The sequence below is a fragment of the Carettochelys insculpta genome, chromosome 2 (assembly GCF_033958435.1).
Source record: "Carettochelys insculpta isolate YL-2023 chromosome 2, ASM3395843v1, whole genome shotgun sequence".
NCBI classification, from domain to species: Eukaryota; Metazoa; Chordata; order Testudines; family Carettochelyidae; genus Carettochelys; species Carettochelys insculpta.
Window position 1 is genome coordinate 195,893,621 of NC_134138.1, and position 23,458 is coordinate 195,917,078.

The 23,458-nt window shown below is 47.6% G+C and overlaps 1 protein-coding gene across 3 annotated transcripts in view; it reads right to left on the minus strand.

Moving 5' to 3' along the window:
• TMEM42 (transmembrane protein 42) overlaps nt 1–23,458 on the minus strand; it is a 40,884-nt gene extending 17,426 nt beyond the window's left edge. For 2 of the 3 annotated variants that reach the window (XR_012644228.1, XR_012644229.1), the window contains exons 1-3: nt 23,248–23,458; nt 6,326–6,472; nt 4,133–4,621 (exon numbers count right to left, since the gene is read on the minus strand). Coding sequence is in view for 1 of the 3 variants with exons in the window: in XM_074986090.1 (XP_074842191.1) it covers nt 4,478–4,621; nt 6,326–6,472; nt 23,248–23,406 (450 nt within the window). In the remaining 2 variants the exon portion in view is untranslated. Of the gene's footprint in view, nt 1–1,701; nt 4,622–6,325; nt 6,473–23,247 lie in introns of those variants that run through there. The other variant, XM_074986090.1, reaches the window with a different exon arrangement.

The window sequence follows — 23,458 nt, forward strand, 5'->3', positions numbered from 1 at the left end:
AGTCGGTGCTGGTGGGGTAGCTCCACAGCCGCCAGCGTGTGAGGCGGGGGGGGGGGGCGGGGTGCTGCAGGGGTAGGGGTTGAGCCCTGCTGCCCTGGGGGCATCTCCTCCTCTGGGGCAAGGAGGTACTCAGCTGCCCCCAACATGGCACGGAGCAGGGCAAGCCCTGCTCCTGCCGGGAGGGCTGGGTGGACCTCTGGCTGCTGCTGCTGCTGCTGCTGCTGGGGGTCCATGCCTGCGGCGCCCAGGGTCTGTGTGCCTATGGCTCCTCAGACCGCGTGCTGTGCAGGCTGAGTGTGTCTGGGAGGGGCCCTTTAAGGGAGCGGCTAGCTGTTGCCCCGGAAGCGCTAGTCCGCCCGGTGACCCTGTCTGCAGCTGTGCCTGGCATCCCTATTTCGATGTGTGCTACTTGGGCGTGTAGACGTTCCCTCGCTGCGCCTATTTCGATGTTGGGCTGCGCAACGTCGAAGTTGAACATCGACATTGCCAGCCCTGGAGGACACGTAGACACTATTCATCGAAATAGGCTATTTCGATGTCGCTACTTCGAAATTAGCTACTTCGATGTAGCATGCACGTGTAGACGTAGCCGTAAACTGGTATATTTATGGCTACACAGCCTTTTACTGGTATAACTATTGTTAAAAAAAAATCAACCTAGTAAATGTAGACCAGGTCTTTCTTTGTTTCTTCTAAAGTTATGCAGACGTGTTGATGACCTACCCACAAGTATTACCATAATTTATTATTTGTGTTATCATAATGCCTAGGAGACCTAATCACAGACTTGGGCCCCATTAGGCAAGGCTCTGTACAAACAATGACCCAAATCTTTTTTTCCAGAGTGGTCACAGTTAATATAAAACCCATCACGAGCAGAAAGGGATACGGATTGTTTCTTCCCAGTCTGCACGGAACACCATTTCTCAGCATGGTGCTCGGCTGTCTCCTTCCGAAGCTCCTCACACCTGCTTCTAGCCTTGAGTAACCTAGAAAGTTCAGTACTAGTGACTGGAAAGAGAGTGAACTTTTTACTCTCTTTTGCAGTCGCGAGTATGTATGGTAAAGAGCAACGGTTGCAGTAATCCCCCAAGACGCGAGGGCTGTGTTCCATGCAATCCTCACAGGCCCCGAAATTCATGTAAGTCGGGGGCTTGGGCCGTAGGTTGGGGTGTGGGAGGGGGATGGGGAAGTTAAGCCTAGGGTAGGTTAGGGCTGCAGGAGGGACGGGGGTGGGGATGGAGTTGAGCTGGGTCTGTGGCAGTTGGGGCCAGGTCTATGGGGGTTGGGTCTGCGGGTTGCAGCGGTGCCTGGAGCTGGGGGCTGTGGTGGTGGCTGGAGCTGGGGCATGTGGTGGAGGCCAGAGCCCCTCCCACCCCCAGCGGCAGCTCTCAGGGGAAGAGCTGGCTGCTGCCCGCTCTGTTCCCCTTTGACAGGGGATCTCCTTCCCCCTGCACCTCGGCGGCTGCCTGGGGCTGGAGCTTCCAGGGCCCCCCTCCACTCGCGCTAATGTGAGATATGCGCATGTCGAATGCATGTACCTTAAGGCTTTCCTGTATACATATGAATCAGGGGTCAGCCGCGCAAGAGCAGGGTCGTGTACTCTGGACTTGCGTACTCTGAGACCTTCCTGTGTATTAAACCTTCTTTCATCTTGATACTAGTCCATATATCTCTCCTCTATAGTTTCTAATTCTGCCAACCAACGAGTTGACAAAGAAGCGAAGGGATCATTTTAATGTAAACTCTAACGTAAACAGCAATTTCTTCCCTTTCTGTGGGGCTCTAGTTGTGAATTAAGGAGAGCAGGTGAAGAGTCTCAACTGGCGTAAATCAGCGTGACTGCCCACAGAGCTGGCCCACACTGTTGTCTGGCTGTGTCAGAAATTAAACTTCCTGTCTCTTATTCAATAAAGAAACGCTTGGTGCTAAAGGAACCAAAGAACAACACTGCGCTGTTTGCCTGAGACACACAGATGGCTGCCAGCCACACAAACTCCATAGGACAGAGGGTGACAAGTGCCCTTGGGAACCTGAGGGTTAAGGCTTTGTAAAGATAAACACCTCTCTCATGTTAACACTCTGCCTCTTCTCTTACACTTCTTTACAAGCAGGGCACAACTTACTGCTGACTGAGAAAGTACAATGCTTTCAAGGCGGCACACGAAGAGCTACAGATTGGGCATGTCCTTTTTATTTTTCTTCATTATGATGTATAAAGGCCCAACCAGATTTGTTTTCCTTAAACAAGCTTATTCCACAATGTCAGCTCACAAGGCCAAAGCCAGACAAGATTTATGAGATTTGCTTCAACACAGAGCCTATTAGGGATAACAGTACTTTCTTATAAGGTTATCTTCTCCACGTTACTGTAATTATTCAAAAAGTACACATTGATAAAGTACAACAGAAATGTATATATCTACGACTGGACAAGAGGCCATTTGGCCATGCTTACGTCCCTTTCTGCCACGCGCAGGGGGAGTTCCAGTCCCAAAGCGCCTCGCATCAGGGCCATGGCACATGTTGCTCCAGATGTGGAGAAAGTCTAGGGAGCTCCAGAGGCTGAGTGCCCCAGTCAAAACTCAACTAGGGGCAGGACCTTACAGTGATTTTAGGTGTGTGCATACTAGCTCAATGCCACCTGTAGCATTCCCATGGGGCTGAAGGCAAGGTTGCCCTGGTTACTGGTTTCTCTGGTTCCCACGTCTAAATGCAGGTGTCAGGAGATGATATGGCTACCTCATGTTATATCTGCATGGGTCAAGGCTGTAACAGGCTGTAACACAGGGATGGAAACTTGGTTGTGCCACTGAAGGCTGCTCTTTAAGGCCTTTAGATCTGCAGACAGGTCGGTTGGTGTGTTACATGACACACACTTGTGATTTTCTTTGAAATATGAATAATGTCAAATCTTGCCTTGTTGGGGCTTGCTGAAGAATTTCTTGGCTGTCTCTAATGTGGTGAGACCACTTTTCCAGCCTTCAGACGAAAGCAGAACACCAGAACTTTCCCCATCACCTTTTCCCCATCCTTAACATCTGCTTCCCGCTCAGCTGTTACAACTTCTCCTGATACAGCTGGACCTGGTGCCTTCTGGAGCCAGCAATTCCTATATCCCCTCCACGTCTGAATTCAGTAGGTTCAGTGCCTCTTATAGCTTTTAATGAGTGTCAATAAACAAGAATCCTTTCAACATCCTAGGTCTCAGACTCAGAAACCTGCTAGGTCAGCAGTTATCAAGAGAGCCCTCAGGTTACACAAGACCTGAATTTCAAATGTGAATGCAGAGACCAGAGTTCCCATCTGACTCCTTGAATATCCACCTGCCCAGTCTGTGGCACTTACCGTTTACCAAGAGCACCATGCTAAGTGCCTCACAGCATACAGAAATGAAAGTTTGTTTTGTTCTACTTCAGGCTGCAGGTACATAGGCTTCAGTCTCAGGGGGCAGCCATGTTGGTCTGTAGCATCACAAAAAACAAGCAGTCCTGTAGCACCTTAATGTCTGACAAACGTATAAGTAAATACATTTGTTAGTCTTTAAGGTGCTACAGGACTGCTTGGTTTTTACAAATGCTTTAATTCACCTTAATCTAGACCTGCTGACTCAGTCTTTAAGGTCTTAATCAGACAACGCAACTGGGCAACAGCCATTCTATTTTCCATAAATACAGCGCTTGGCTGTGTTTATGATGGGTCACTTACCCTGGAGCTAGAGCAAAAGCGTTATTAGAGGACCCTAGCAGGTAAGGCAACACAGTAACATAGAGGAGGGTCCTGAGGAAGCAGTGGAGTTGTTGTTTATTGGGGAATAGCCCCAACCAGACTTCAGCCACCATACAGTGAATTGTTCTTCCTAAGACTAAGATCAAAAGGAAGATACTAAACATCTGAGGACCTTAGGCCAAGAAAATGGTGAGGGTTGCATGTGGGGCCAAAGGCTGCCTGAGGTGCGTGATTGAGAGCTGACAGGTGGGCCAGGGGAGCACAGAGACACAGCAATTGCAGTCGGGGGTAGTCAGCTTCTCCCCGTGACAGAAACAAGAAGGCTGGTTGAGACATAGGCTAGATCTACACTAGGTATGCCTTTAGCGTAGCTGAGTCAGCATAGCAGAATCGACTTTCTCACCTAGTATAGCCCAGGGCTCTTCAGGCTCAGGCCCATGTCCCGTTGATGGCCGAGCCCAGAGATTTTGCCACATCTTAACACATCCAGAGATCCAGACCAGTTGGCTTCCATAGTTCTGTCCGGAGTGAGGGGCATGAAGTCAGACCCCTCACGTAAGAGGAGAGAGTAGGGGGTTGGGGGGAAATCAAAGCACAGATTAACCAAGACAGCAACCTATGGCGAGAAGTGTCCGAAAGAGCAAGTCTGTGGGAGCATTGCCCACTTTCATGAGAAAGCCCCGAAGACTGATGGTGTCATTAGATTGTTTCCTATCTATGACATAACCTGAATCCAGTGGGTTAGTTTTCATTTGTCCTTCTTCTCAGCCTGCTGCCGTTCTGACCAAGGTGAAGCTGTGTGCACCAGCAGCAGTCCACAGAGAGCCAAGCTGATCCCTACCCACCACAAGAGTGCACGACTCTCTCCGAAGAGCAGCTTCCCCAGAAGAGCCTAGGGAAAGAAAGAGAAACACAAGAAATCTTCACTGGTGCAAAACCTGGGGCAGATCCACAGCTGGTGTATACAATGGCCTAACTACACCACTGGATAATCTGGCCCATGATTCTTAGTATAAAGCCCACCTAAAGAACCTACTGCAACCACCTCCACCAGGAACAGCTGTTGCTGCTGCTCACAATTACTGGAATTAAAACTGGAAAAAACCTAAAGATCACCTAATCCATGTTAGAGCCAGCACAGGATTGGTCCCACGTGCTTTGTCCAGCCCAGTAAAAAAGAGGTTTGTCAGAAGCTGCTTTTTCTTTTTCTTTTTATAATTTTAACAGCTAACAACAATGTTGACTTTTATGTATTTTTTTTCAATTTTTATCAATTTAAATATTCGCAGTGGAGGGTAATTATGGGGTGTTAGACAATTACTTAATGATAGTAGGTGCTGAGATTCAAAAGGTTAAAGCTGTACAACCATTAAAATATAAGTTGCCAACATCACATGTCCAAATATACAAAGTGAATATTCTTACATAAAACTCTAGTACATTCTCGAGCAACATTCTTCTTACTTTGCCTACCTGTAAATTTGAATTATCACAGACAGAAATATATGTCAGGGATTTGTCTAAGTGTGGCAAAATTGACATTTACCAACATTTAGTGATAAAATTTAACCATTCCAAGCCTTTTCTTAAATGTTCTAAAATACGGATTACCCTCAAACACTATTCTACAGATTAGTATAGGAATGTCTTCTTCATATTTGATTTTAACTTTCTCTTTCTTTGTTTTTATCCCATCAACTCTTACTAGTCCCTAAATTCCTCTCTCTCTCCTTGGCAAAATTCCCATTGACTTCAGTGGACCCAGGATTTCACCTCTCGTGTTTCAGCCAGTACAATATTAGTAGAATGCTCTATTACCACTCAGCATGCAGCCATCTCTTGGCCAAATGAGAGGCTTCAAACCTCCGTTGCAAATCAATGCTGTAGATTGTGATCTTTTTGATGATCTTCCCTGTAATTTCTGAGTACCTTCTATATTCAATATCTTTCTGGAAACAAGGGGGTTCATCTACAAATCATTGAAATCAAGGGAAAGACTCCAGTGGCCTTTGGATCAAGCCTACAATGCTAAAAACTAGACAAGAGTTATCTGAAGTAGGGAAAAAGAGATTAACATACCAGCTGAACAGTTATATGTAAGCAGGGCCAAGCATGAAACACTCTATGTTCCCAAAAGCAGTGATGGTTTGGGGCTTTCTAAAGAGTTATGCAAAGTAAAAGCAAAACCCTGACAGCATGTCCCCTCTCCAGTTCGTCACCATGCATAATGAGGAGACCAGTCTGTTTCTGAATAACCAAAAGTTATGACAAACACTGAAGTAATCACAAGCCACTGAGCTAGATAGCATTTAATTATGTAGTACAGAAGAAGAAAGCCCTTCACTGGAGGAACTACAAGGAGAAATTCCACAGCCTGTGTCACGTAGGAGGTCAAACTAGATGATTATTGGAGTGATCATCCCACATCCGCCTCCCGCAGAGTTCTTACAATTTCCTCTGGACTATTTGGTGCTGACCACAATTAGGAAAGAGATGGGGCTACATGGACCTTGAAAGAGGGTCTGATCCAGTCTGATAATTCAAACATCACAGATGTCCTGTCTGGGCTTCAGACCTTTGGATCAGTTCTACTCACCGAAGAGATGAAGTTGGAGGCTGTTGCTGTCACCGTGGCAATGGCTGAGGAAGAAGAGTAGTGGAGGGCTTTTGCAAAGAAGGTCCACATGACAGCATTACACACAAACACCAGAACGAGACATCCTGCTCGAAGCACCACGTGTAGCTGCAGAAAGGGATAGGGAAAATACAGAATTTTTTAACTGACAGTTGACTCTCCCAGCTAGTTTGCAAACACTTTGTGCAACATAAAATACCTCAACCTGTGAAATGGCCTGGACTTAATTACAAGAATTATACTGTGAAAACTCATCTTCTGTGCAACAATAAGGAGGTGGCAAATTTGGAAGACTCTTCTGTCATTGTAAACATCTAGCACATCAGAGGATCCAGGCTCCGTTTTTTAACCCCTTGCCACTAAAGGAAGAAAATCTGGAGTAAAACAAGCAAGCAAACAAAACAAAAACAAACAAAAAACACCGGGCCCACTCAGAAAAACAAAATGGTTGCTCTTCTCTTTTCCACATACCACTGAATGATGCAGAATCCCTTACCAAGTGCTTGATCCAACAGGATACCAAGCACCCTCCACTCCTACGAGCTTCAAAAGCACTTGATGGAGCTCACAACTCTGTAGAAGATTTTGAACTTCTCAGCAGACTGTGGGCTTGCAAGAATGTCGGTTTCTCCATTCCTTTAGTCTAGATTCCAGAAGAAGTGACAGCTCCTACGTTCCAGCTGCATCCAAGCGCCACATAGTCTTTATCTTGTGGACAGACTCTAGTTCTTTTGGTAGGGTGGAGGGAAGTGGAATCTGCTTCATGGAGGAAAATTCTCTAAGACAGGGATCCACCCTTACCGGAGCATTCTTGGAAAGGTGTCATCTGAGAGAGATGGTCTCTTAGCCTTTGAGCATTAGGCTATCAAACAGAGAACAAAGTTCTGCAGGGCCTTCTGGAGGAATCTCAGTCCCTGGATTGAACTATTCTGGGCTGTGAGGAGAAGAAAGGAAGCCAAGTCTCTGCCCCCTGCCATTGGCTGCTGCTGCGCAACACTGGACCAGAAGCAGCAGAAGGTTGGCATATGGAGATGCTCATTCTTTGCTGCTGTTGCTTAAGGCCATACAAAAGGGGGAGAGAGCTGTCAGGAGATTAGATAGCTCAGGGGATTACTACTCACGGGAATCAATACTCAGCAACTGTTTGGGTAATCAGTTTTCATGTCAGTTCAGGCCTATAGCAAGCATCAGCTGTTACTGTGACAGACTGGGACCCTGTTGGAATTGTGATCTGATGTGCTGAGACACCACTGGGCCTGCTCCCCCGATAGCCTAGGGACCCCGTAAACCTGTTTTGTTGAGCTTAGCTCTCCAGGCTGACTCACCTGAGAGGCAGGGAAAGGGCCACATCCTCAAGGTTGCAGACACAGACTGAAAGTAGTACAGTGTGAGACCTATTTCCAGTGTAACCCACACACCTACTGAGTGTGGTTCACTGTCCCACGTAGTGGCACTTAGACTGAGGCTGCATCTACACTATGAGATAAATTCAAATTTAAGGTAGTTAACTCGATATTACCACGTGACTGTCTTCACTGTAAATACCGTTAGCTCGATTCAGAGAGCACCAATATCGATATTACAAAATCACTGGTACCTGCGGGGTGTAGCATCAAGTTCGAATTTAAAAGTCGGATTAAAGGCCAGTGTGGAAGTACCACGTCTTAAAATTGAATTTATGAGCCTCCAGAGATGTCCCGCATGTAACCTGCAATGCCCCTCACTGCTCCACTATGGCCACTGCTCTCCAGGTGCACAGGGATTAGGTAACAGGAAAACCATGAATTTCAAATCGGGACCAGGAAGCCTGTGGCTGTGGGCTCATGTTTGTATGAGAGCCTGAGGAGTGTCTCTCTTTGCTATTAGCACTTTCAGCACATCTACCCATTACAAATATCCCCTGAAGGGAGTTTGTGGTTCTGTCTCTACACTTATTTTTTTCTGCGCTGCCTGGCGCCAGCTGCTGTCCCACTGCACCATTTGGCAACAAGGCTGTTGTAGGGGTCATGCTTGCATAAGAGGCCAAGAAACTTCTTCTCAGTGGTTTACATTTGTGCGCACCTCCCCTCCCCCACAGGTGCCGTGCAGTCAGGGTCTTTCCTGCGCTCAGCCACATCATGTGGGTAGCCCCCGACCCCGTAAAAGGACGTGCCTGCTGTTCAGTGCTAATCATACTGCCAGGCAGCACCATGGCCTGGCTTACACGCAGTCAGGGCTCCAAGGGTGAGAAAGAATTTTGGGTGCTTGCAACTGTGAGGGGAGGAGTCTCCCCCGGCCACTAAGATATTTAGGGGGGGCTACTTCAACTGGCCTCCCACTAAAAGTATTTTGGGGGCCTTTCTGTTGCCAGGGGAAGGCTCCCCTGGTGGCTAAGATATTTGGGGGCTTGAGGCCACCAGGTGGAACGTCTCCCACAGTGGCTAATATATTCAGGGTCTCTGTGTTATTTTCAGGGACTGGATGCAATCACAGGAGGGGGCAAAGTGAGTGGATGGCCAGTTCAGAAGACACACACTGGCTGATTTTTATGAAATCCTTGCTAATTCAGTTACAGAAGAAAGAGATTCGTTAACTTTGTCATCTCTGTGGATGCTCTCTCTTTCCTTCTTTCCTACAAGGGAGGGAAAGGAGGAAAATGCAATGTAGGAAAATGATGTCAAAGACCAGCAAGCATATCCACAATGCTACAGGGATGAGGGAACTGTGGGACAGGTTCCCACAATGCACAACTGCAACAGCTGATATCTGCCTATTGAGTGTGGCAGCAGTAAGTTGACTTTGTGAGGAGCATGCAGGGAGGTGAAGACAGTCAAAATTGAATTTATAAATTCCATAGTTACAAATTCAATATTAATAAATACACTTTTATCTCATAGTGCAGATGCAGCCTTTGTCTCCTCTACAACCTAAATTACCTGGCAGTTTGCTTTTTCACTCAAGTGGTAGAGGCTCAGGCATTAAGCTCCAGAGGTCCAAGGTTCAATTCCTCCTGTAGGCATTACACCAGCACTCTAGTACACAGCCCCTGTGGCTGTTGAACCCTACATAAAACCATTTTATGCTGTGCATAGATCTATAGAGTGTAAGCCCATGAAATTCCTTCCCAATGGAAAGAGAGAGATACACAGGCTCCTTGCTCACCCAAGCCGTGTCTACACGTGCACGCTACTTCGAACTAGCAGCACTAACTTCGAAATAGCGCCCGTCACGGCTACACGCGCCGGGCGCTATTTCGAAGTTAACTTCGACGTTAGGCGGCGAGACGTCGAAGTCACTAACCCCATGAGGGGATAGGAATAGCGCCCTACTTCGACGTTCAACGTCGAAGTAGGGACCGTGTAGTCGTTGCGCGTCCCGCAACTTCGAAATAGCGGGGTCCGCCATGGCGACCATCAGCTGAGGGGTTGAGAGACGCTCTCTCTCCAGCCCCTGCGGGGCTCTATGGTCACCGTGGGCAGCAGCCCTTAGCCCAGGGCTTCTGGCTGCTGCTGCCGCAGCTGGGGATCCATGCTGCAGGCACAGGGTCTGCAACCAGTTGTCAGCTCTGTGTATTTTGTGTTGTTTAGTGCAACTGTGTCTGGGAGGGGCCCTTTAAGAGAGCGGCTTACTGTTGAGTCTGCCCTGTGACCCTGTCTGCAGCTGTGCCTGGCACCCTTATTTCAATGTGTGCTACTCTGGCATGTAGACGTTCCCTCGCAGCGCCTATTTCGATGTGGTGCCGCGCAACGTCGAAGTTGAACATCGACGTTGCCAGCCCTGGAGGACGTGTAGACATTACTCATTGAAATAGCCTATTTCGATGTTGCTACATCGAAATAAGCTATTTCGATGTAGGCTTCACGCGTAGGCGTAGCCCCAGGCAGTAATTACTTACTTTAGATTTACTGATAAACAAAAGTGATTTTATTAGGTAAAAAAGGTAGAATTTAAGTGGTTATAAGAGGCAGCAGACAGAACAAAGTAGTTACTGAGAATAACATACACACAAGCTACGCTTAATACGTTAAAGAAGCTGGTTACATGTACTCTCTAATCCACAAAGTTGTTCTAATAATCTTTGCGGGTCAGACATCCTTCCTGCCTGGGTTCAGTCCCACCCCCTAGTTCAATCTTATGTCAGAGAGGTAACTGAGTTAGTCTATATCTTCAACAAGAACAAGAAGGCCTGTGGCACCATACAGACTAACATATTTTGGAGCCTAAGCTTTCGTGGGCAAAGACCCGCATCGTCTCATGCATCTGATGAAGCAGGTCTTTGCCCATGAAAGCTTATGCTCCAAAATACCTGTCACTCTATAAAGTGCCACAGGACTTATTAGTTCAGTCTTAGTTGTTTCCAGACATCATCTTGGGCGGGGTAGCCAGGGAGAACTGACAACCAGGATTACCCCACTCCCTGCCCTTAAATAGGATTTGCATAAGGCAGGAGTCCTTTGTTCCATGTTTGATCCCCCTCCCCGTTTTTCATGAAAAATTACAGAAATCACACATAGGTTCCACTAGCAGTTGACAGTCACATGTTTCTATAATTCATTATTCACAGGCTGACCCACATATTCCCAGGAGAGCTAAACAATATGGTCCTTTCTATTTCCGTACAAAAGAACAACATGAACCATCCCTCTTTCAGCTGTTATATTGACGTTTTAAGTTCGTACTTAATTTTTAATTTTTATATTTAATTATAAGGTTGATAACTGTCTTCCTATCAGAAGGACATTAGTTGTTCATTCAGATGTTTTTCTCTTGTTATTTTTTGTTCTGTGCAAAACAAAAGACATTTAAAGACCTAACTTTTAAAAATCAACTTTTGAACATTACATGCGGCAATTTTTCAGTATGAAACCCTCGCCGCTGTTCCACTAATATATTCCAGGTCCTAAAATCCAGCCCCTCTGGCTATCTCAGGCTTCATCTACACTTACTGGGAATGTCGATGGCTGCTACGTAATTTTAGGTACACCAACTGCGTACCAAGGATCGCTTTAGCAGCTGTTGATATCCGTCCCTGTCCTCACTCCCATTGGCATTCTTTAATCCTTACCAGCTGGCAAGGAGTTCTGGGGTCAGCACTGACCCCAGAACGTGCCATTCTGCACAGGCACGAAACAGCACCCCGGAAGATCGAACCTAAGTGTTTGATCTTCTGCACTGAACATAGACTCAGTCTCAGACTACAAACTGGAAACTGTGGAAAAATACACAAACAGTCCTATACTCCTAAGATAAACAAAGCCCTCTGATTCAGGATTCAATGCATCAATGCAACCACTTATTTCCTGCCACACACAATGGGTCAAATTCAGTCCCACCATAAGAGAGCACATCACTCCCTGGAGTTGTGCTTGTTAAGGCAATGCTGAATTTGATCCACATTCTGCACAAGAAACAATGGGAAAATCAGATAAAAACCAATTCAGGATCAAACCATTGCTCCTTATAATCCTCCTGCTAGCTCTTCTGACACAACATTCATAGGGAGCTATTAGAGCAGAGGCAAATCACGTGTCTACTAAGGCATGCAAGAGAACTAGGTTCTGTTGGATATGGCTGTGCACAAGGGAGACCAGAGTCACCACAGATAGAGTGCTACATTACCAGACAAACCTCCATGTGCAAGCTGGTTGCTGCTGAATTCAAGTTCCTTCCAACCTGAGCAAGTTTCTAAGATAAAAATGAACCTGGGGATCTGATTAGTAATAGAACACAGGGTCTGATCCTGCTATGAGCTCAGGCTGAACAGGCCTTATATCTACATATGGCTTGGTGTAGGAACAGGGCTTCAACTTGGAGAAAGGCTGCAGTTGTGTTTTAAGACCCTTATACTATTTGCAAACCTCCCACCTCCTCCACTAATATATCTGCAGTTTTATGTCCTAATCTGCTCTATGTTTTGGCCCTGAGGTAAGGCTAAGGAAGAGGTGAGGGAAGAAACCGTAGTGGTTAAAAAGCCCAGCAAACACCTCATGAGTGCAAGAGGGCAGGCAAAACTATTTTCTTCTATGCACTAGATTAATGGCTAAGCCTTTGGGGTACATACCTTATGCTCCAACTATCTACCTAAAAGCAAACAGTCTTCAGTTGATATCAGGTTTGAACTTTTGAACAAATACACTTGGAAAATGTTGCCACCTGTGGGGGGATTAACTGCATTTTGCCTCCCCCTCAGCTGTCTTACATAGCAAGAATGCCTTTGTTCATGCTAGGGAAAGACTCTTACTGTCAACGTGGTGAGGCAACTGAATTCATACGCTATATTGTGCTCAGGATTAAAGACAATGGCCCACCTAGCAAATCTGGAGACTGACTTAATTCTACAAGTTTTCCTTATTAGGGCCCTGATTTGACTTCACAGCAGATCCTGGCATACAGCTTGTTGGGAATGCAACAGCACGTGGGTCACGTGCACTCAACAGCTGTGAGCAAAATGACCCTGTGATCCATTGTTGACACTTTCCTCCAGGGGGCTGACTTCGAGGTGATGCTGTCCATGAGATTCAGGGTGAGATTTAGATTCGGGTCAGATTCTCAGCATTGGCCTAACTCTGTTCCCACTGAAGGGAGTGCTAAAGGTCCCTTGAATTTAGTGGAGGCTGAACACTTCTGAAATTCCCTCCCTTAAAGTACTTAATGGGGTAAGCCCTCACACTCGGCGCGCACCACCTCTTTGGGGAACCTCGCCACAAGGGGTGACTGTGCTCAAACACTACCTGCCTCGCGGGACTTCTCCTGCTGTGTCCTGAGAGCAAGGCTGGGCCTGGTGGTGCTGAATTTTCTCCCCTTTGTGCTAGCCCCTTCTTCTTGGCCCGGGCTCTGCCCCCTTGTGTTGGACAGCCTCAGTGTTCCCAGGGCAGTGGTCCATTTCCGTACAGTCCTACCGTCAGGCAGGGGGATGTGGGAGTTCAGAAACAGAAATCCAACCTGTGCATTTTGGCTCAGTTCAACATATTATATTTTATAATAAAAAAGTGCCCAACAAGATGTGGCTCTTTAAAAAAGTGTTTCTGATCACCAGGCTAGACGACAATAACAGCCCCTTATTGGCCTTAAATAATCTACTTTCCAGCCACCCTGCCTTCCCAGACTTTCCCTTGCAGGCCAGTATCCCTTACTGTCCTTTGCCTAACGTGGAACTCAAGGCTGTATAGAGATTTTCCCACAGGCAGCCCCAGTGGAATCAAACGAACAATGCTTGGGAGTAAACCTGTATATGAAAGTGACAATTTACTGAATCAGACAGATCAAAGTCCAGCTCTAAAATGCCATGCCTCACTGATTGTACTGTTTATTTGCACAGGAAAAGGTCAGGACTCTCCCCTGTAACTAAGAAGCGAGCAATCTTACCTTGTTCCTCACAACTGTTTTGAATATTCAACCTAATAAAGAAAGAGTTAATAGATAGAAAATGTTTAAGAGATAGACCTCATTTGAGTATGTGCTTTAAATATTCTAGGATTTCTCTCCTGTCCCAACAGAGGTAACAATAAAATGAAAATGGGACAAGGGGGCTGTCATGAAGGAATACAGGGAAAGGGACAACTCTCCACAGGGGGTGGTCAGGTGAGCCAATGGGAGGAACAGAAACTTTTCTGAACTGAAAAGAATTGTAGTCCAAACGGTCTTTGTCTGCATGGCTGATGCAGAGGGGACAGAGAGAAATGATTGCTCCCAAGTAGTTGGAATGAATCCCATAAATTTCCCATTTCCTGAGTGAGGGACTGAGATGTCCATTCCAGTTGTTGTGGGTTTTTCCCTTGCACCTCAAATTGTTCCATCCCAGGTAAACGTCTACATTCTCTGACATACCTTTCTGTGTGTGCTTTAAGATACACATACGCACATTCCACAGAGCTGGTAGAACTGGAAGGGACTCGACCTCACCAACCTCATAATACATAGTTGTTCATTATTTATGTGCTGCAAAATAATTAAGGTCTCTTGGCATCTGTAATCCAACAAGTACAATTCTGGATCTGTCAATAACTTTTACTGCAAGAGTAAACAACTCTCCCTGCTGTGGTTCTTCAAGCAGCCTACACCTGCAGCCTCACCCCTTGATTTAATACGGAAATACTGTTTTGCTGGATGTGTATGCAAATCAAAGCCTGCATCCTGTGTTTCTAAACATTGACTTAATTCAAAAAGAAAAGCAACCTAAATGCAATGCAGCCAACGCCTTCTCAAGACCGCTGAGCAAAGTTAAACTCAGAATCTGAGGTGGGTGTAGGATGGAAATTTCTGAGGCAGGTTATGGTATTTTGCTAAAGACCCCCTATTTGAATCCTACAGTCTGGTGGGGGCCTACAATCCTATAGTTCAGAAATCCAGTTAGCATGAGTGGAAGGTTATCCCCGCTTGACACCCCCACATCTCACTCACAAGACTTAGGGAAGGTCGTCCCAGCATGAACAGGGCCTTGGAGTTTGGAGGGAGGGATAGCTGCCCCAGCAACTACGTTCCAAGAAGAGGCCACATAAGTGAGAGCCAGGATATAGCACCATCCCATTTGCTATCTCATCCTCGTTGACATATTACTCTTGTAGATGCATCATCCATCCAATTAGACACATAGCTGTTATTGCATGGCTGCTTTGTTTAAGTAACCTGTTGTAGCCAGACAGAAACCCCCCTCCCCTCCTCCCTCTTGGATCACAAGACAGAGAGAGAGCAGTCTTTGATGCTTCAGGGGGCACAGATGTGCTGCCTCATCATGACCCTGAACAACAGACAGAAAAACCAGATAACAAAGGCAAACGGGCTAGCTGACGACCGGGGCCTCAGGCTGCCCTTGGCTGGTACCGGCAATTGATACGCCTACACACCATCCCAGGAGAGGAATCTCATGCCCATAAGAAAAGAGTGCCTAAGTTATCTTCACCTCACAGGTGTACATTAAGTCTCTGTAACCCCTCTGTGAGAACTGGCGTCACAAAGACGACCCAACACAATTGGCATCTTTAAGATAAGGAAGAGTGTACGTGACCCAAGGGGTATAAAGAAGGGTCCGGCAGCCCACTCTAATTGAGCTCCAATTACCTCTACCTGCTGGTCAGGAAGGTCTTTGCCTCCCGAGGTCCCAGGGGACGCCCTCCTCATACTTCTTCTTCCTGAGAGATTGAGTGAAAGACGCTGGCCACGCCAAAGTCAGGTAATGCAGGGGTGAGAATTATACCTACTAAGTGCTTCTTTTGCACGCATTCAATAGTAACTCTGTAAGCTAAATTACTTTGTTATATGTAAGTTACATGGAACCAAAGAAGTGACGCAATAGCCTTATAACCATAAGAGTTATGTTTTCTTGTCTAATAAATAGTAACTGTTTGAGTTTCAGCCTGACTCCTCCTGTTACTGTATTAAACCGAACACAAACAAAGAACCCTGGCCGGTCTTGGCTGTATTAGTGTGGTCACTGGTGAGGTGTACTGAGAGCTGAGCGCTGAGTCATGTCACCTCCACAGGGCAGACTCTTGGGGCACCCGTCAGCCTCCCTCACTGCCTGCTGAGAAGGGATTGTCTGTCCTAGCAGTTAAAGACTCGGGTGAAGTAGGCTCTCAGTATAACCCTTGGGGCACCCGTCAGCCACCCTGGCTGCCCACTGCAAAGGGACTGTGTGTCCTAGCAGCTAAACACTTGGGTGAGAATCCTTGGGGCATCCGTCAGCCACCCTGGCTGCCCGCTGCGAAGGGACTGTCTGTCCTAGCAGTTAAAGACTCGGATGAAGTGAAGGCATACATGATATCTCACCAGGCCATCGGCTAACACCTGTTAAGGAAAACCACTTGTACTAGAGATAAAATATTCTATAAGCAAAGGGCAGGGACACTGTAACTTTTTTAGATTATTGGCTTACTGTGCTCATTTCGTCTTGCTGCTAGGACCTATCCAGGCTTGCGTAACACCCATGCCGTAGTTTCTCCCCACCCACCAATAATCTATACAATCAATTGTACCCTATTGTCTGGCAGTGCTCCACTGAATCCTGATGGGCAAAGTGACACTCCACCAGCGCTGTATGTAATAAACCCTGCTGCTTGCTTCATACATGGTGCCCAGACTTTGTTCCACCAGTGGGGCACAATGAAAGTCAACAACTAGTTTTGCTTTTAAGGAAAGGAGAAAGGAGAAAAGACCTGGCAGGAGAAGAGCAAGCTGTTAGTAAGGGAAAGGAACTAGAAAAAAGTTTCCTGTTTATTTTAAAATGCAATTAATATCCATTGATTACGTAAAGAATAATAGAAAAAAAGACTACAAATTACAGCATTCTGGGTGGGACTGAAGCCATTTCCCGTACCACGCGAACTTTCACCCTCGTGCAGTTCTATCAAAATGGCACCAGAAACTTTTGATCCTATTTATTGACTTTGTCTTGGAAATAAAATTGATCTGATGAAGTGCGTCTGTCCCACGAAAGCTCTGCACCGAATAAATCATTTTGTTAGTCTTTACAGTGCTACATTTCTGCTGCTTTGTTTTGTATTCACTGCTACTGCTACACATTTGTTAGGCTCCTGTTAATTAAAACAACACTGCGCTGGGAGCTGTGGAATTACAGAACAGAAAGCTAAGAAATGATTTTGGCATCAATCTAAGAGGAAAACCCATGTAGCATTACTGAGGATATGATCCAAGGACACTACATCTGAGATGGACCTCACAGACTTTAAGGTCAGATGGGACCATTGTGATCACATAGTCTGACCTCCTGCACACTTCAGGCCACAGAATCCTTCCTCCTCCCCGTCTGCCCCCATTCCCTTCAGCCCCCCGTAATAGACCCCTAACCTCTGGCAGAGTTACTGACGTCCAGTAACAATGGTTTCAAGACTTCAGGTTAGAGGACCACCATTTACACTAGTTTAGACCGTTAAATTACCTATGCCCCATATTGCAAAGGAAAACAAACCCTCCTCCTTCTCAGTCTCTGCCGACCTGACCTGGGGAAAATTCTCTCTCCACCCCAAACATGGTGATCAGTTAGACCCTGCGCATGTGGGCAGGAGCCAGCAGGCAGACACTGGGGAACAGAGCTGCCATGTCCATAGGACAAGGAGTATAACTAATAGGGAGAAATGACTTATCCGTAAAAAAGAAGTGGTGTCAGGTATGTCTGTACCAGACATGAACAAGCAGAGTCAGGGCTACCAACATGGGGCTCCAGCCCCAGCACTTCTGGGGGCCCGGTAAGGCTGCCCCACCTGTCCTATGGACAGAACGGATGGGGGGAATTTACCTGGGGCCAAGGGTTGGATGGTGCCTTCCCTCTTCTCCACATGGGCAGCGGGAGCGGCAGCCAGTTCCACCTGCTGTGCTGCCCTCCTGGCCCGCTGCGACTCGGTGGTCCACAGAGGAGGGAAGCGGAGCACTCCTCCAGTTTGTGCCACCTGTGGAGAAGCAGGGCGCAGCAGGCCAGGAGGGTGGTGTGGTGCAACAGGCTCCTGCCCCCACAGCCTGTGTGCTGAGCATTGGAGGCAGGGAGGCAACCACTGCTGCCTCAGTCATGCCCAGCCCTTGGCGCCAAGTAATCCCCGGGGCCTATTGCCTGACAGGACAAGGGAAGGGGATGGGGCAAAGCCAGAGTCAGGGCCTATGGCACAAGGGATTGCCTCCGGCCCCATGCTTGCGGCACTGGGAAGGGGGTTACCCCAGACTTTGGTCTCCCCTCGGGGTGGCCCAAGCAGAGAAAGAATCCTCTGTAGTAAACCAGAATTCTTACCATCTATTGTCCCATCACCAGCCACTGAAGGTGTTTGCTGCCAAGAACCAAATAAGCCATTTTTTGTCCCAAAGTTAGGAACCGTCAGAAGACGAGCCCTAATGGCTGAAGGAACAACCCCCTCGTTTAAAAAAAAAATGGTAACTCTACCGTTGGACCATATAAAATTGTTGACTTGTCGCACCAATTAGGACCGATGCCACAGTCACACTCAAGCTCAGGGAGAGTGACGTCCACAAGCATCTGCACCGGAGGAATAAATGTTCCATAATGGCCTCACCAGTGTAGCAGAAAAGGGTATTACATGATACAATGGCTGGACATTGAAGCTGGACAAACTCAGGCTGGAAATAAGATGTACATTTCTGACAATGAGGAAAATTAACATTGGGAATCATTTACAAAGGGTAACCTGTTAACTTTTAAAAAGAACTTGGCATGGGCAGCAGGTAATGTAGCCTTCCCAACACTGCCTACCGCCTCTGGCTACCCGGAAACGCTGAGGCCACTGCAAGGCAGCCTGGCTCTCTGGTTGTCCAGGAAGGCTGTAGCTGTGGCATGGCAGTGGCGGTGGCCAGGAAGGATTGGGCTGGGGCTGGGCAGAGCTTGGCTCCAAGGGGGCAGAGGTTGCTGAAGCGGCGGGGCCTTAGGGAGAAGGCGTGGGGCTGAGGCTTGTGTTTTTCAGCTGGGCATTTACCTGCCACCCATGAAGCTTGTATGTTTTTGTGAAAGGCCTGCCACGGGGGGGCAAAAGGGGCTGTTGCCTGTGATCAAAGGGAACAGAGGCAGTGGCCAGAGCTCCAATCCCCTTCGAAATGTTGCAACAGCCCTTCTCTGGCTGTGCACAGCTGCGGGGGCAGGCAGCGTTGTGGTCCAGGCCACTCCGATACCTGAGTGCTCTTGGCCCCTACCTTTCCCGAGCATGGAGTCAGGCCCCCTCCAGCTGCCAGTGCTGCTGGCTCTAGGAATTATCTTGAGGCACTTTTCTGGCCTGTGTCATACAGGAAATCAGACTAGCTCAGGGATGTGCAAAGTAGGGGGCAGGTCCCCTCAAAGGGGTATGAAATTTCATAAGGCAGGGGTGCAGCACAATTGGCTAACCAGTCTCAGACTCATCCATCTCATTACAACGCTGAAATCTGTTACTGTTTGTATGTCTGTGTAGTCACATTTATATACCAATTATTAACAAAGTTTTACACTCTATAGGCTTATTTTCTTACTTATTTGTTCACCCCAGACTAGACGATCACAATGAACCCCTCAGGTCTTAGGACCTACGTACAGCAGAGCCTCAACATTCCTGAGGGTTCGGTGTTAAGACCTCTCGCGAATCTTGAATTTCGAACATAGCATTTTACTCCTTTGTGGGGACAGGGAACTTGATGGGGATTGTCTGCACAGCGATGGCAGTGGCAGCTGAGGGCTCCCTTCCCTCCCCCTTGACAGGGGAATTGCCTACAGGCCCACAGGGAAGGGAGCTCTCTGCTCCAGCTGTGAGGCATGTAGGCACTTCCCCTGTTAAGGGGGAGGGAAGGGAACCCTCAGCTTCAGCCACCACTGCCACAGTGGGTCAGGCAATCCCCCTGCTTGCAAATAATTGAATTCATGAATGTTAAAGTTGCAAATGTTGAGACTCCACTTTATCTATTATGACACAGTACAATAAATAATATAATGTAGTACAGCACTAGGCAGCTGTTGTGTCAAATCTGCCACACAGGATAATGAGGTGATGATTTTTTAACTGCTCCCACGAAATAGGACACGTACCATGTAGCCACAGACTGACAGCTTTGTGCACAGTAACACCTTGTGAAATGCCTTACACACCTCTGGAAGGAACTGCTCTAGTAATGCCCTCCCCAGCTGGTCACTCCTGAGCCCAGTGACACCTCTGGATGACAATGCAGAAACAGTTTGCTCTTTTCCAATTCTTCAAAATGGCCATTTTAAAAATGTATTTGATTCCCACATTAACCAACATGAACCTTGAGCTGGATATTAACCACCTACTCTCCTTACACAGACACTAAAATGATTGATGTCTAAGACTTAAATTCTTGTCCATTTGGTTTTTACATGGGATGATGGATGAGAAATAGGACAGCAATACAGGACACAGGGTGTACAGTGAAGGTTCCTGCCAAGTCCTTCTTTCTTCTCTCAGAGGATGGCTCGCAGCTTCATCCAAACTACGGCCTGTCCTTGTAAAGCATAAACTTTCCCCCCTAAGCATACACAGGGGTGGGGACAGGTGTTCAGAAATTTGGGATCACCCTTATTAGGCTAGGTCTACACTAGCCATGGAAGATTGAACGCTGAGGTTTGATCTTCCAGGGCGCCATTTTGTGCATGGGTGAAACAGCACGTTCCAGGATCAATGTCAACCCTGGAACTCCTTGCAAGCCACAAGGATTAAGGAATGTCAGTGGGTAGAGCGCTCCCGCTGACATTCTGCAGTGAGGACATAAGGAAGAAGGGTGAGCAGTAACATACAGACCCTTGATTTCAGGAGAGCAGACTTCAACTCCCTGAGAAAACTGATGAGCAGGATCCCTTGAGAAACGAAGATGAAGGGGAAAAGAGTTCAAGAGAACTGGCAGTATTTGAAAGAAGTCTTACTGAAGGCACAGGAACAAACCATCCCGCTGCATAGTAAGAAATGCAAACATGGTAGGCAACCAGCTTGGCTTAACGGGGAAATCCTTACTCAGCTCAAATTCAAAAAGGATGCACACAAGAAATGGAAACATGGACAGCTGACTAAGGAGGAGTATAAACATACGGCTGGAGAATGCCAGGCAGTAATCAGGAAAGCAAAAGCACAATTTGAACTGCAGCTGGTGAGGGATGTGAAGAGTAACAAGAAGGGTTTCTACAGGCATGTTAACAATAAACGGGTTATCAGAGAAGGTGTGGGGCTGCTACTGGATGACAGAGGTAACCTAGTGACAGATGATGTAGGAAAAGCTGAAGTACTCAATGCTTTTTTTGCCTCAGTCTTCACGGGCAAAGTCAACTTCCACATGATGGTCCTAGACAATGCAGTATGGGAAGGTGGAGGGCAGCCATCTGTGGGGAAGGAACAAGTTCTGATCTATCTAGAAAAATGAGATGTGCACAAGTCCATGGTTCTGGATTTAATGCACCCAAGGGTACTAAAGAGTTGGCAGAGGTCATTGCTGAACCTTTGGCCATTATCCTTGAAGATTCTTGGAGATCGGGGGAGATACCGGATGACTAGAAAAAGGTAAATGTAGTGCCCATCTTTAAAAAAGAAAAGGACAATCCAGGGAACTATAGACCAGTCAGCCTTACCTCAATTCCTGGGAAAATAATGGAGGGAATCCTCAAGGAATCCATTTTGGAGCACTTGGAAGGGGGGAAAGTGATCAAAAGTAGCCAACATGGATTCACCAGGGGCAAGTCCAGCCTGACCAATCTGATTAGCTTCTATGATGAGGTAACATGCTCTGTGGACGTAGGGAAATCAGCAGATGTGATATACCTTGACTTCAGCAAGGCTTTAGATACAGTCTCCCACAACATTCTTGTCCATAAGTTAAGGAAATATGGATTGGATCCCTGGACTATAAAATGGATAGAAAGCTGGCTTGACGGTCGGGCCCAAAGGGTAGTGGTCAATGGCTCAATATCTGGATGGCGGTTGGTGTCAAGCGGCGTGCCACAAGGCTTGGTTCTGGGACCAGTGTTATTTAACATCTTTATTAATGACCTGGATGAGGGACTGGATTGCACCCTCCGCAAGTTTGCGGATGACACAAAACTTGGGGGAGAGGTAGATACACCGGAGGGTAGAGAGAGAATCCAGAGTGACCTGGATAAATTGGAGGACTGGGCCAAAAGAAATCTAATGGAGTTCAATAAGGAGAAATGTAGAGTCCTGCACCTGGGGCAGAAGAATCCCAAGCATTGTTACAGGCTAGGGACCAACTGGCTCAGTGGCAGTACGATGGAAAGGGACCTAGGGGTTATGGTGGATGAAAGGCTGGATATGACTAAACAGTGTGCCCTCATAGCCAAGAAGGCTAACGGCATACTAGGTGTGTTAGGAGGAGCATTTCGAGCAGGTCTAGAGAAGTAGTTATTCCCCCTCTATTCAGCACTGGTGAGGCTACATCTGGAATATTGTGTCCCCGTTTTGGGCCCCCCAGTATAAAAAGGATGTGGATTTGCTGGAGCAGGTTCAGCGAAGGGCAACAAAAATGATTAAGGGGCTGGAGCACAAGACCTATGAGGATAGGCTGAGGGATTTGGGCTTGTTTAGTTTACAGAAGAGAAGACTTAGGGGTGATTTAATAGCAGCCTTCAACTTCCTGAAGGGGAGCTCTAAAGAGGAGGGTGAGAAACTGTTCTCAGTGGTGTCAAATAGAAGAACAAGGAGTAATGGTCTGAAGTTGAAGAGGGAGAGGTGTAGGTTAGATATTAGGAAAAACTACATCGCCAGGAAGGTGGTGAGGCATTAGAATGCGTTGCCTAGAGAGGTGGTGGATTCCCCATCCCTCAAGGTTTTTTAGTCCCCGCTGGACAAGGTCCTGTCTGGGATGACTTCCTGGGGGTTGATCCTGCTTGAAGCAGGGGGCTGGACTAGATGACCTCCTGAAGTCCCTTACAGCCCTATGATTTTATATGGACAGGGACCCATGTCCATGGCTGCAAAATCAATTTTAGTGATGCAACTGGCATACCTAAAATTGCATAGCAGCCATTGACATTCCCAGTAAGTGCAGATACAACCTCAGCGCACCTTCTCCTGGACTGCCCAGCCAAGATCTTTATCCAGGTTCTTAGGCTGTTATATTAACTTGATCCTGTCAAGGCCAGCGGTCGGTGTATGTTAACGTCTTATCGGAATTAGGACGGAGCTACCGAAGGGACCAGGAAGCGCGCCTGGCTCTGCCTGAGGAGACGAGCGTGCAGGGAGGGGTGCACGCCGGCGTGGCTCCGTGTAGACGGGAGGCAGAGCACTAGCGTTGGGCAGGGAGTGAGGGAAGAAAGGGGGCTGAGACCAGCTCGGGGCCGGCTCCGGCACGTCTCTTCCAGTGCAAACCACACACGGTCTGTTTCCCACCTCCCCGCGCTGCAGCTGAAAGAGGAAGCGGTGCTCAATGGCCACCCAAAGCAGGGAGCAGCCGCCCGCTCTTACCCAGTCGCAGGGGCCGGCGGTCGCCTCCTCCCCCCCGGCCGCAGCCGCACACGCCTCCCTTAGGTAATCGGCGCCCAGACCCAGCTTCGCGGAGCAGGCGGCCAGCGCCCCCAGCAGGCCGGCCACGGCCGAGTGCACAGCGCCCCAGCCGGCCTGCATCGTAGCGCCCCCTCGGCCGCAGCGCGCTGCAGCCAAACCACGCGGGTCACTG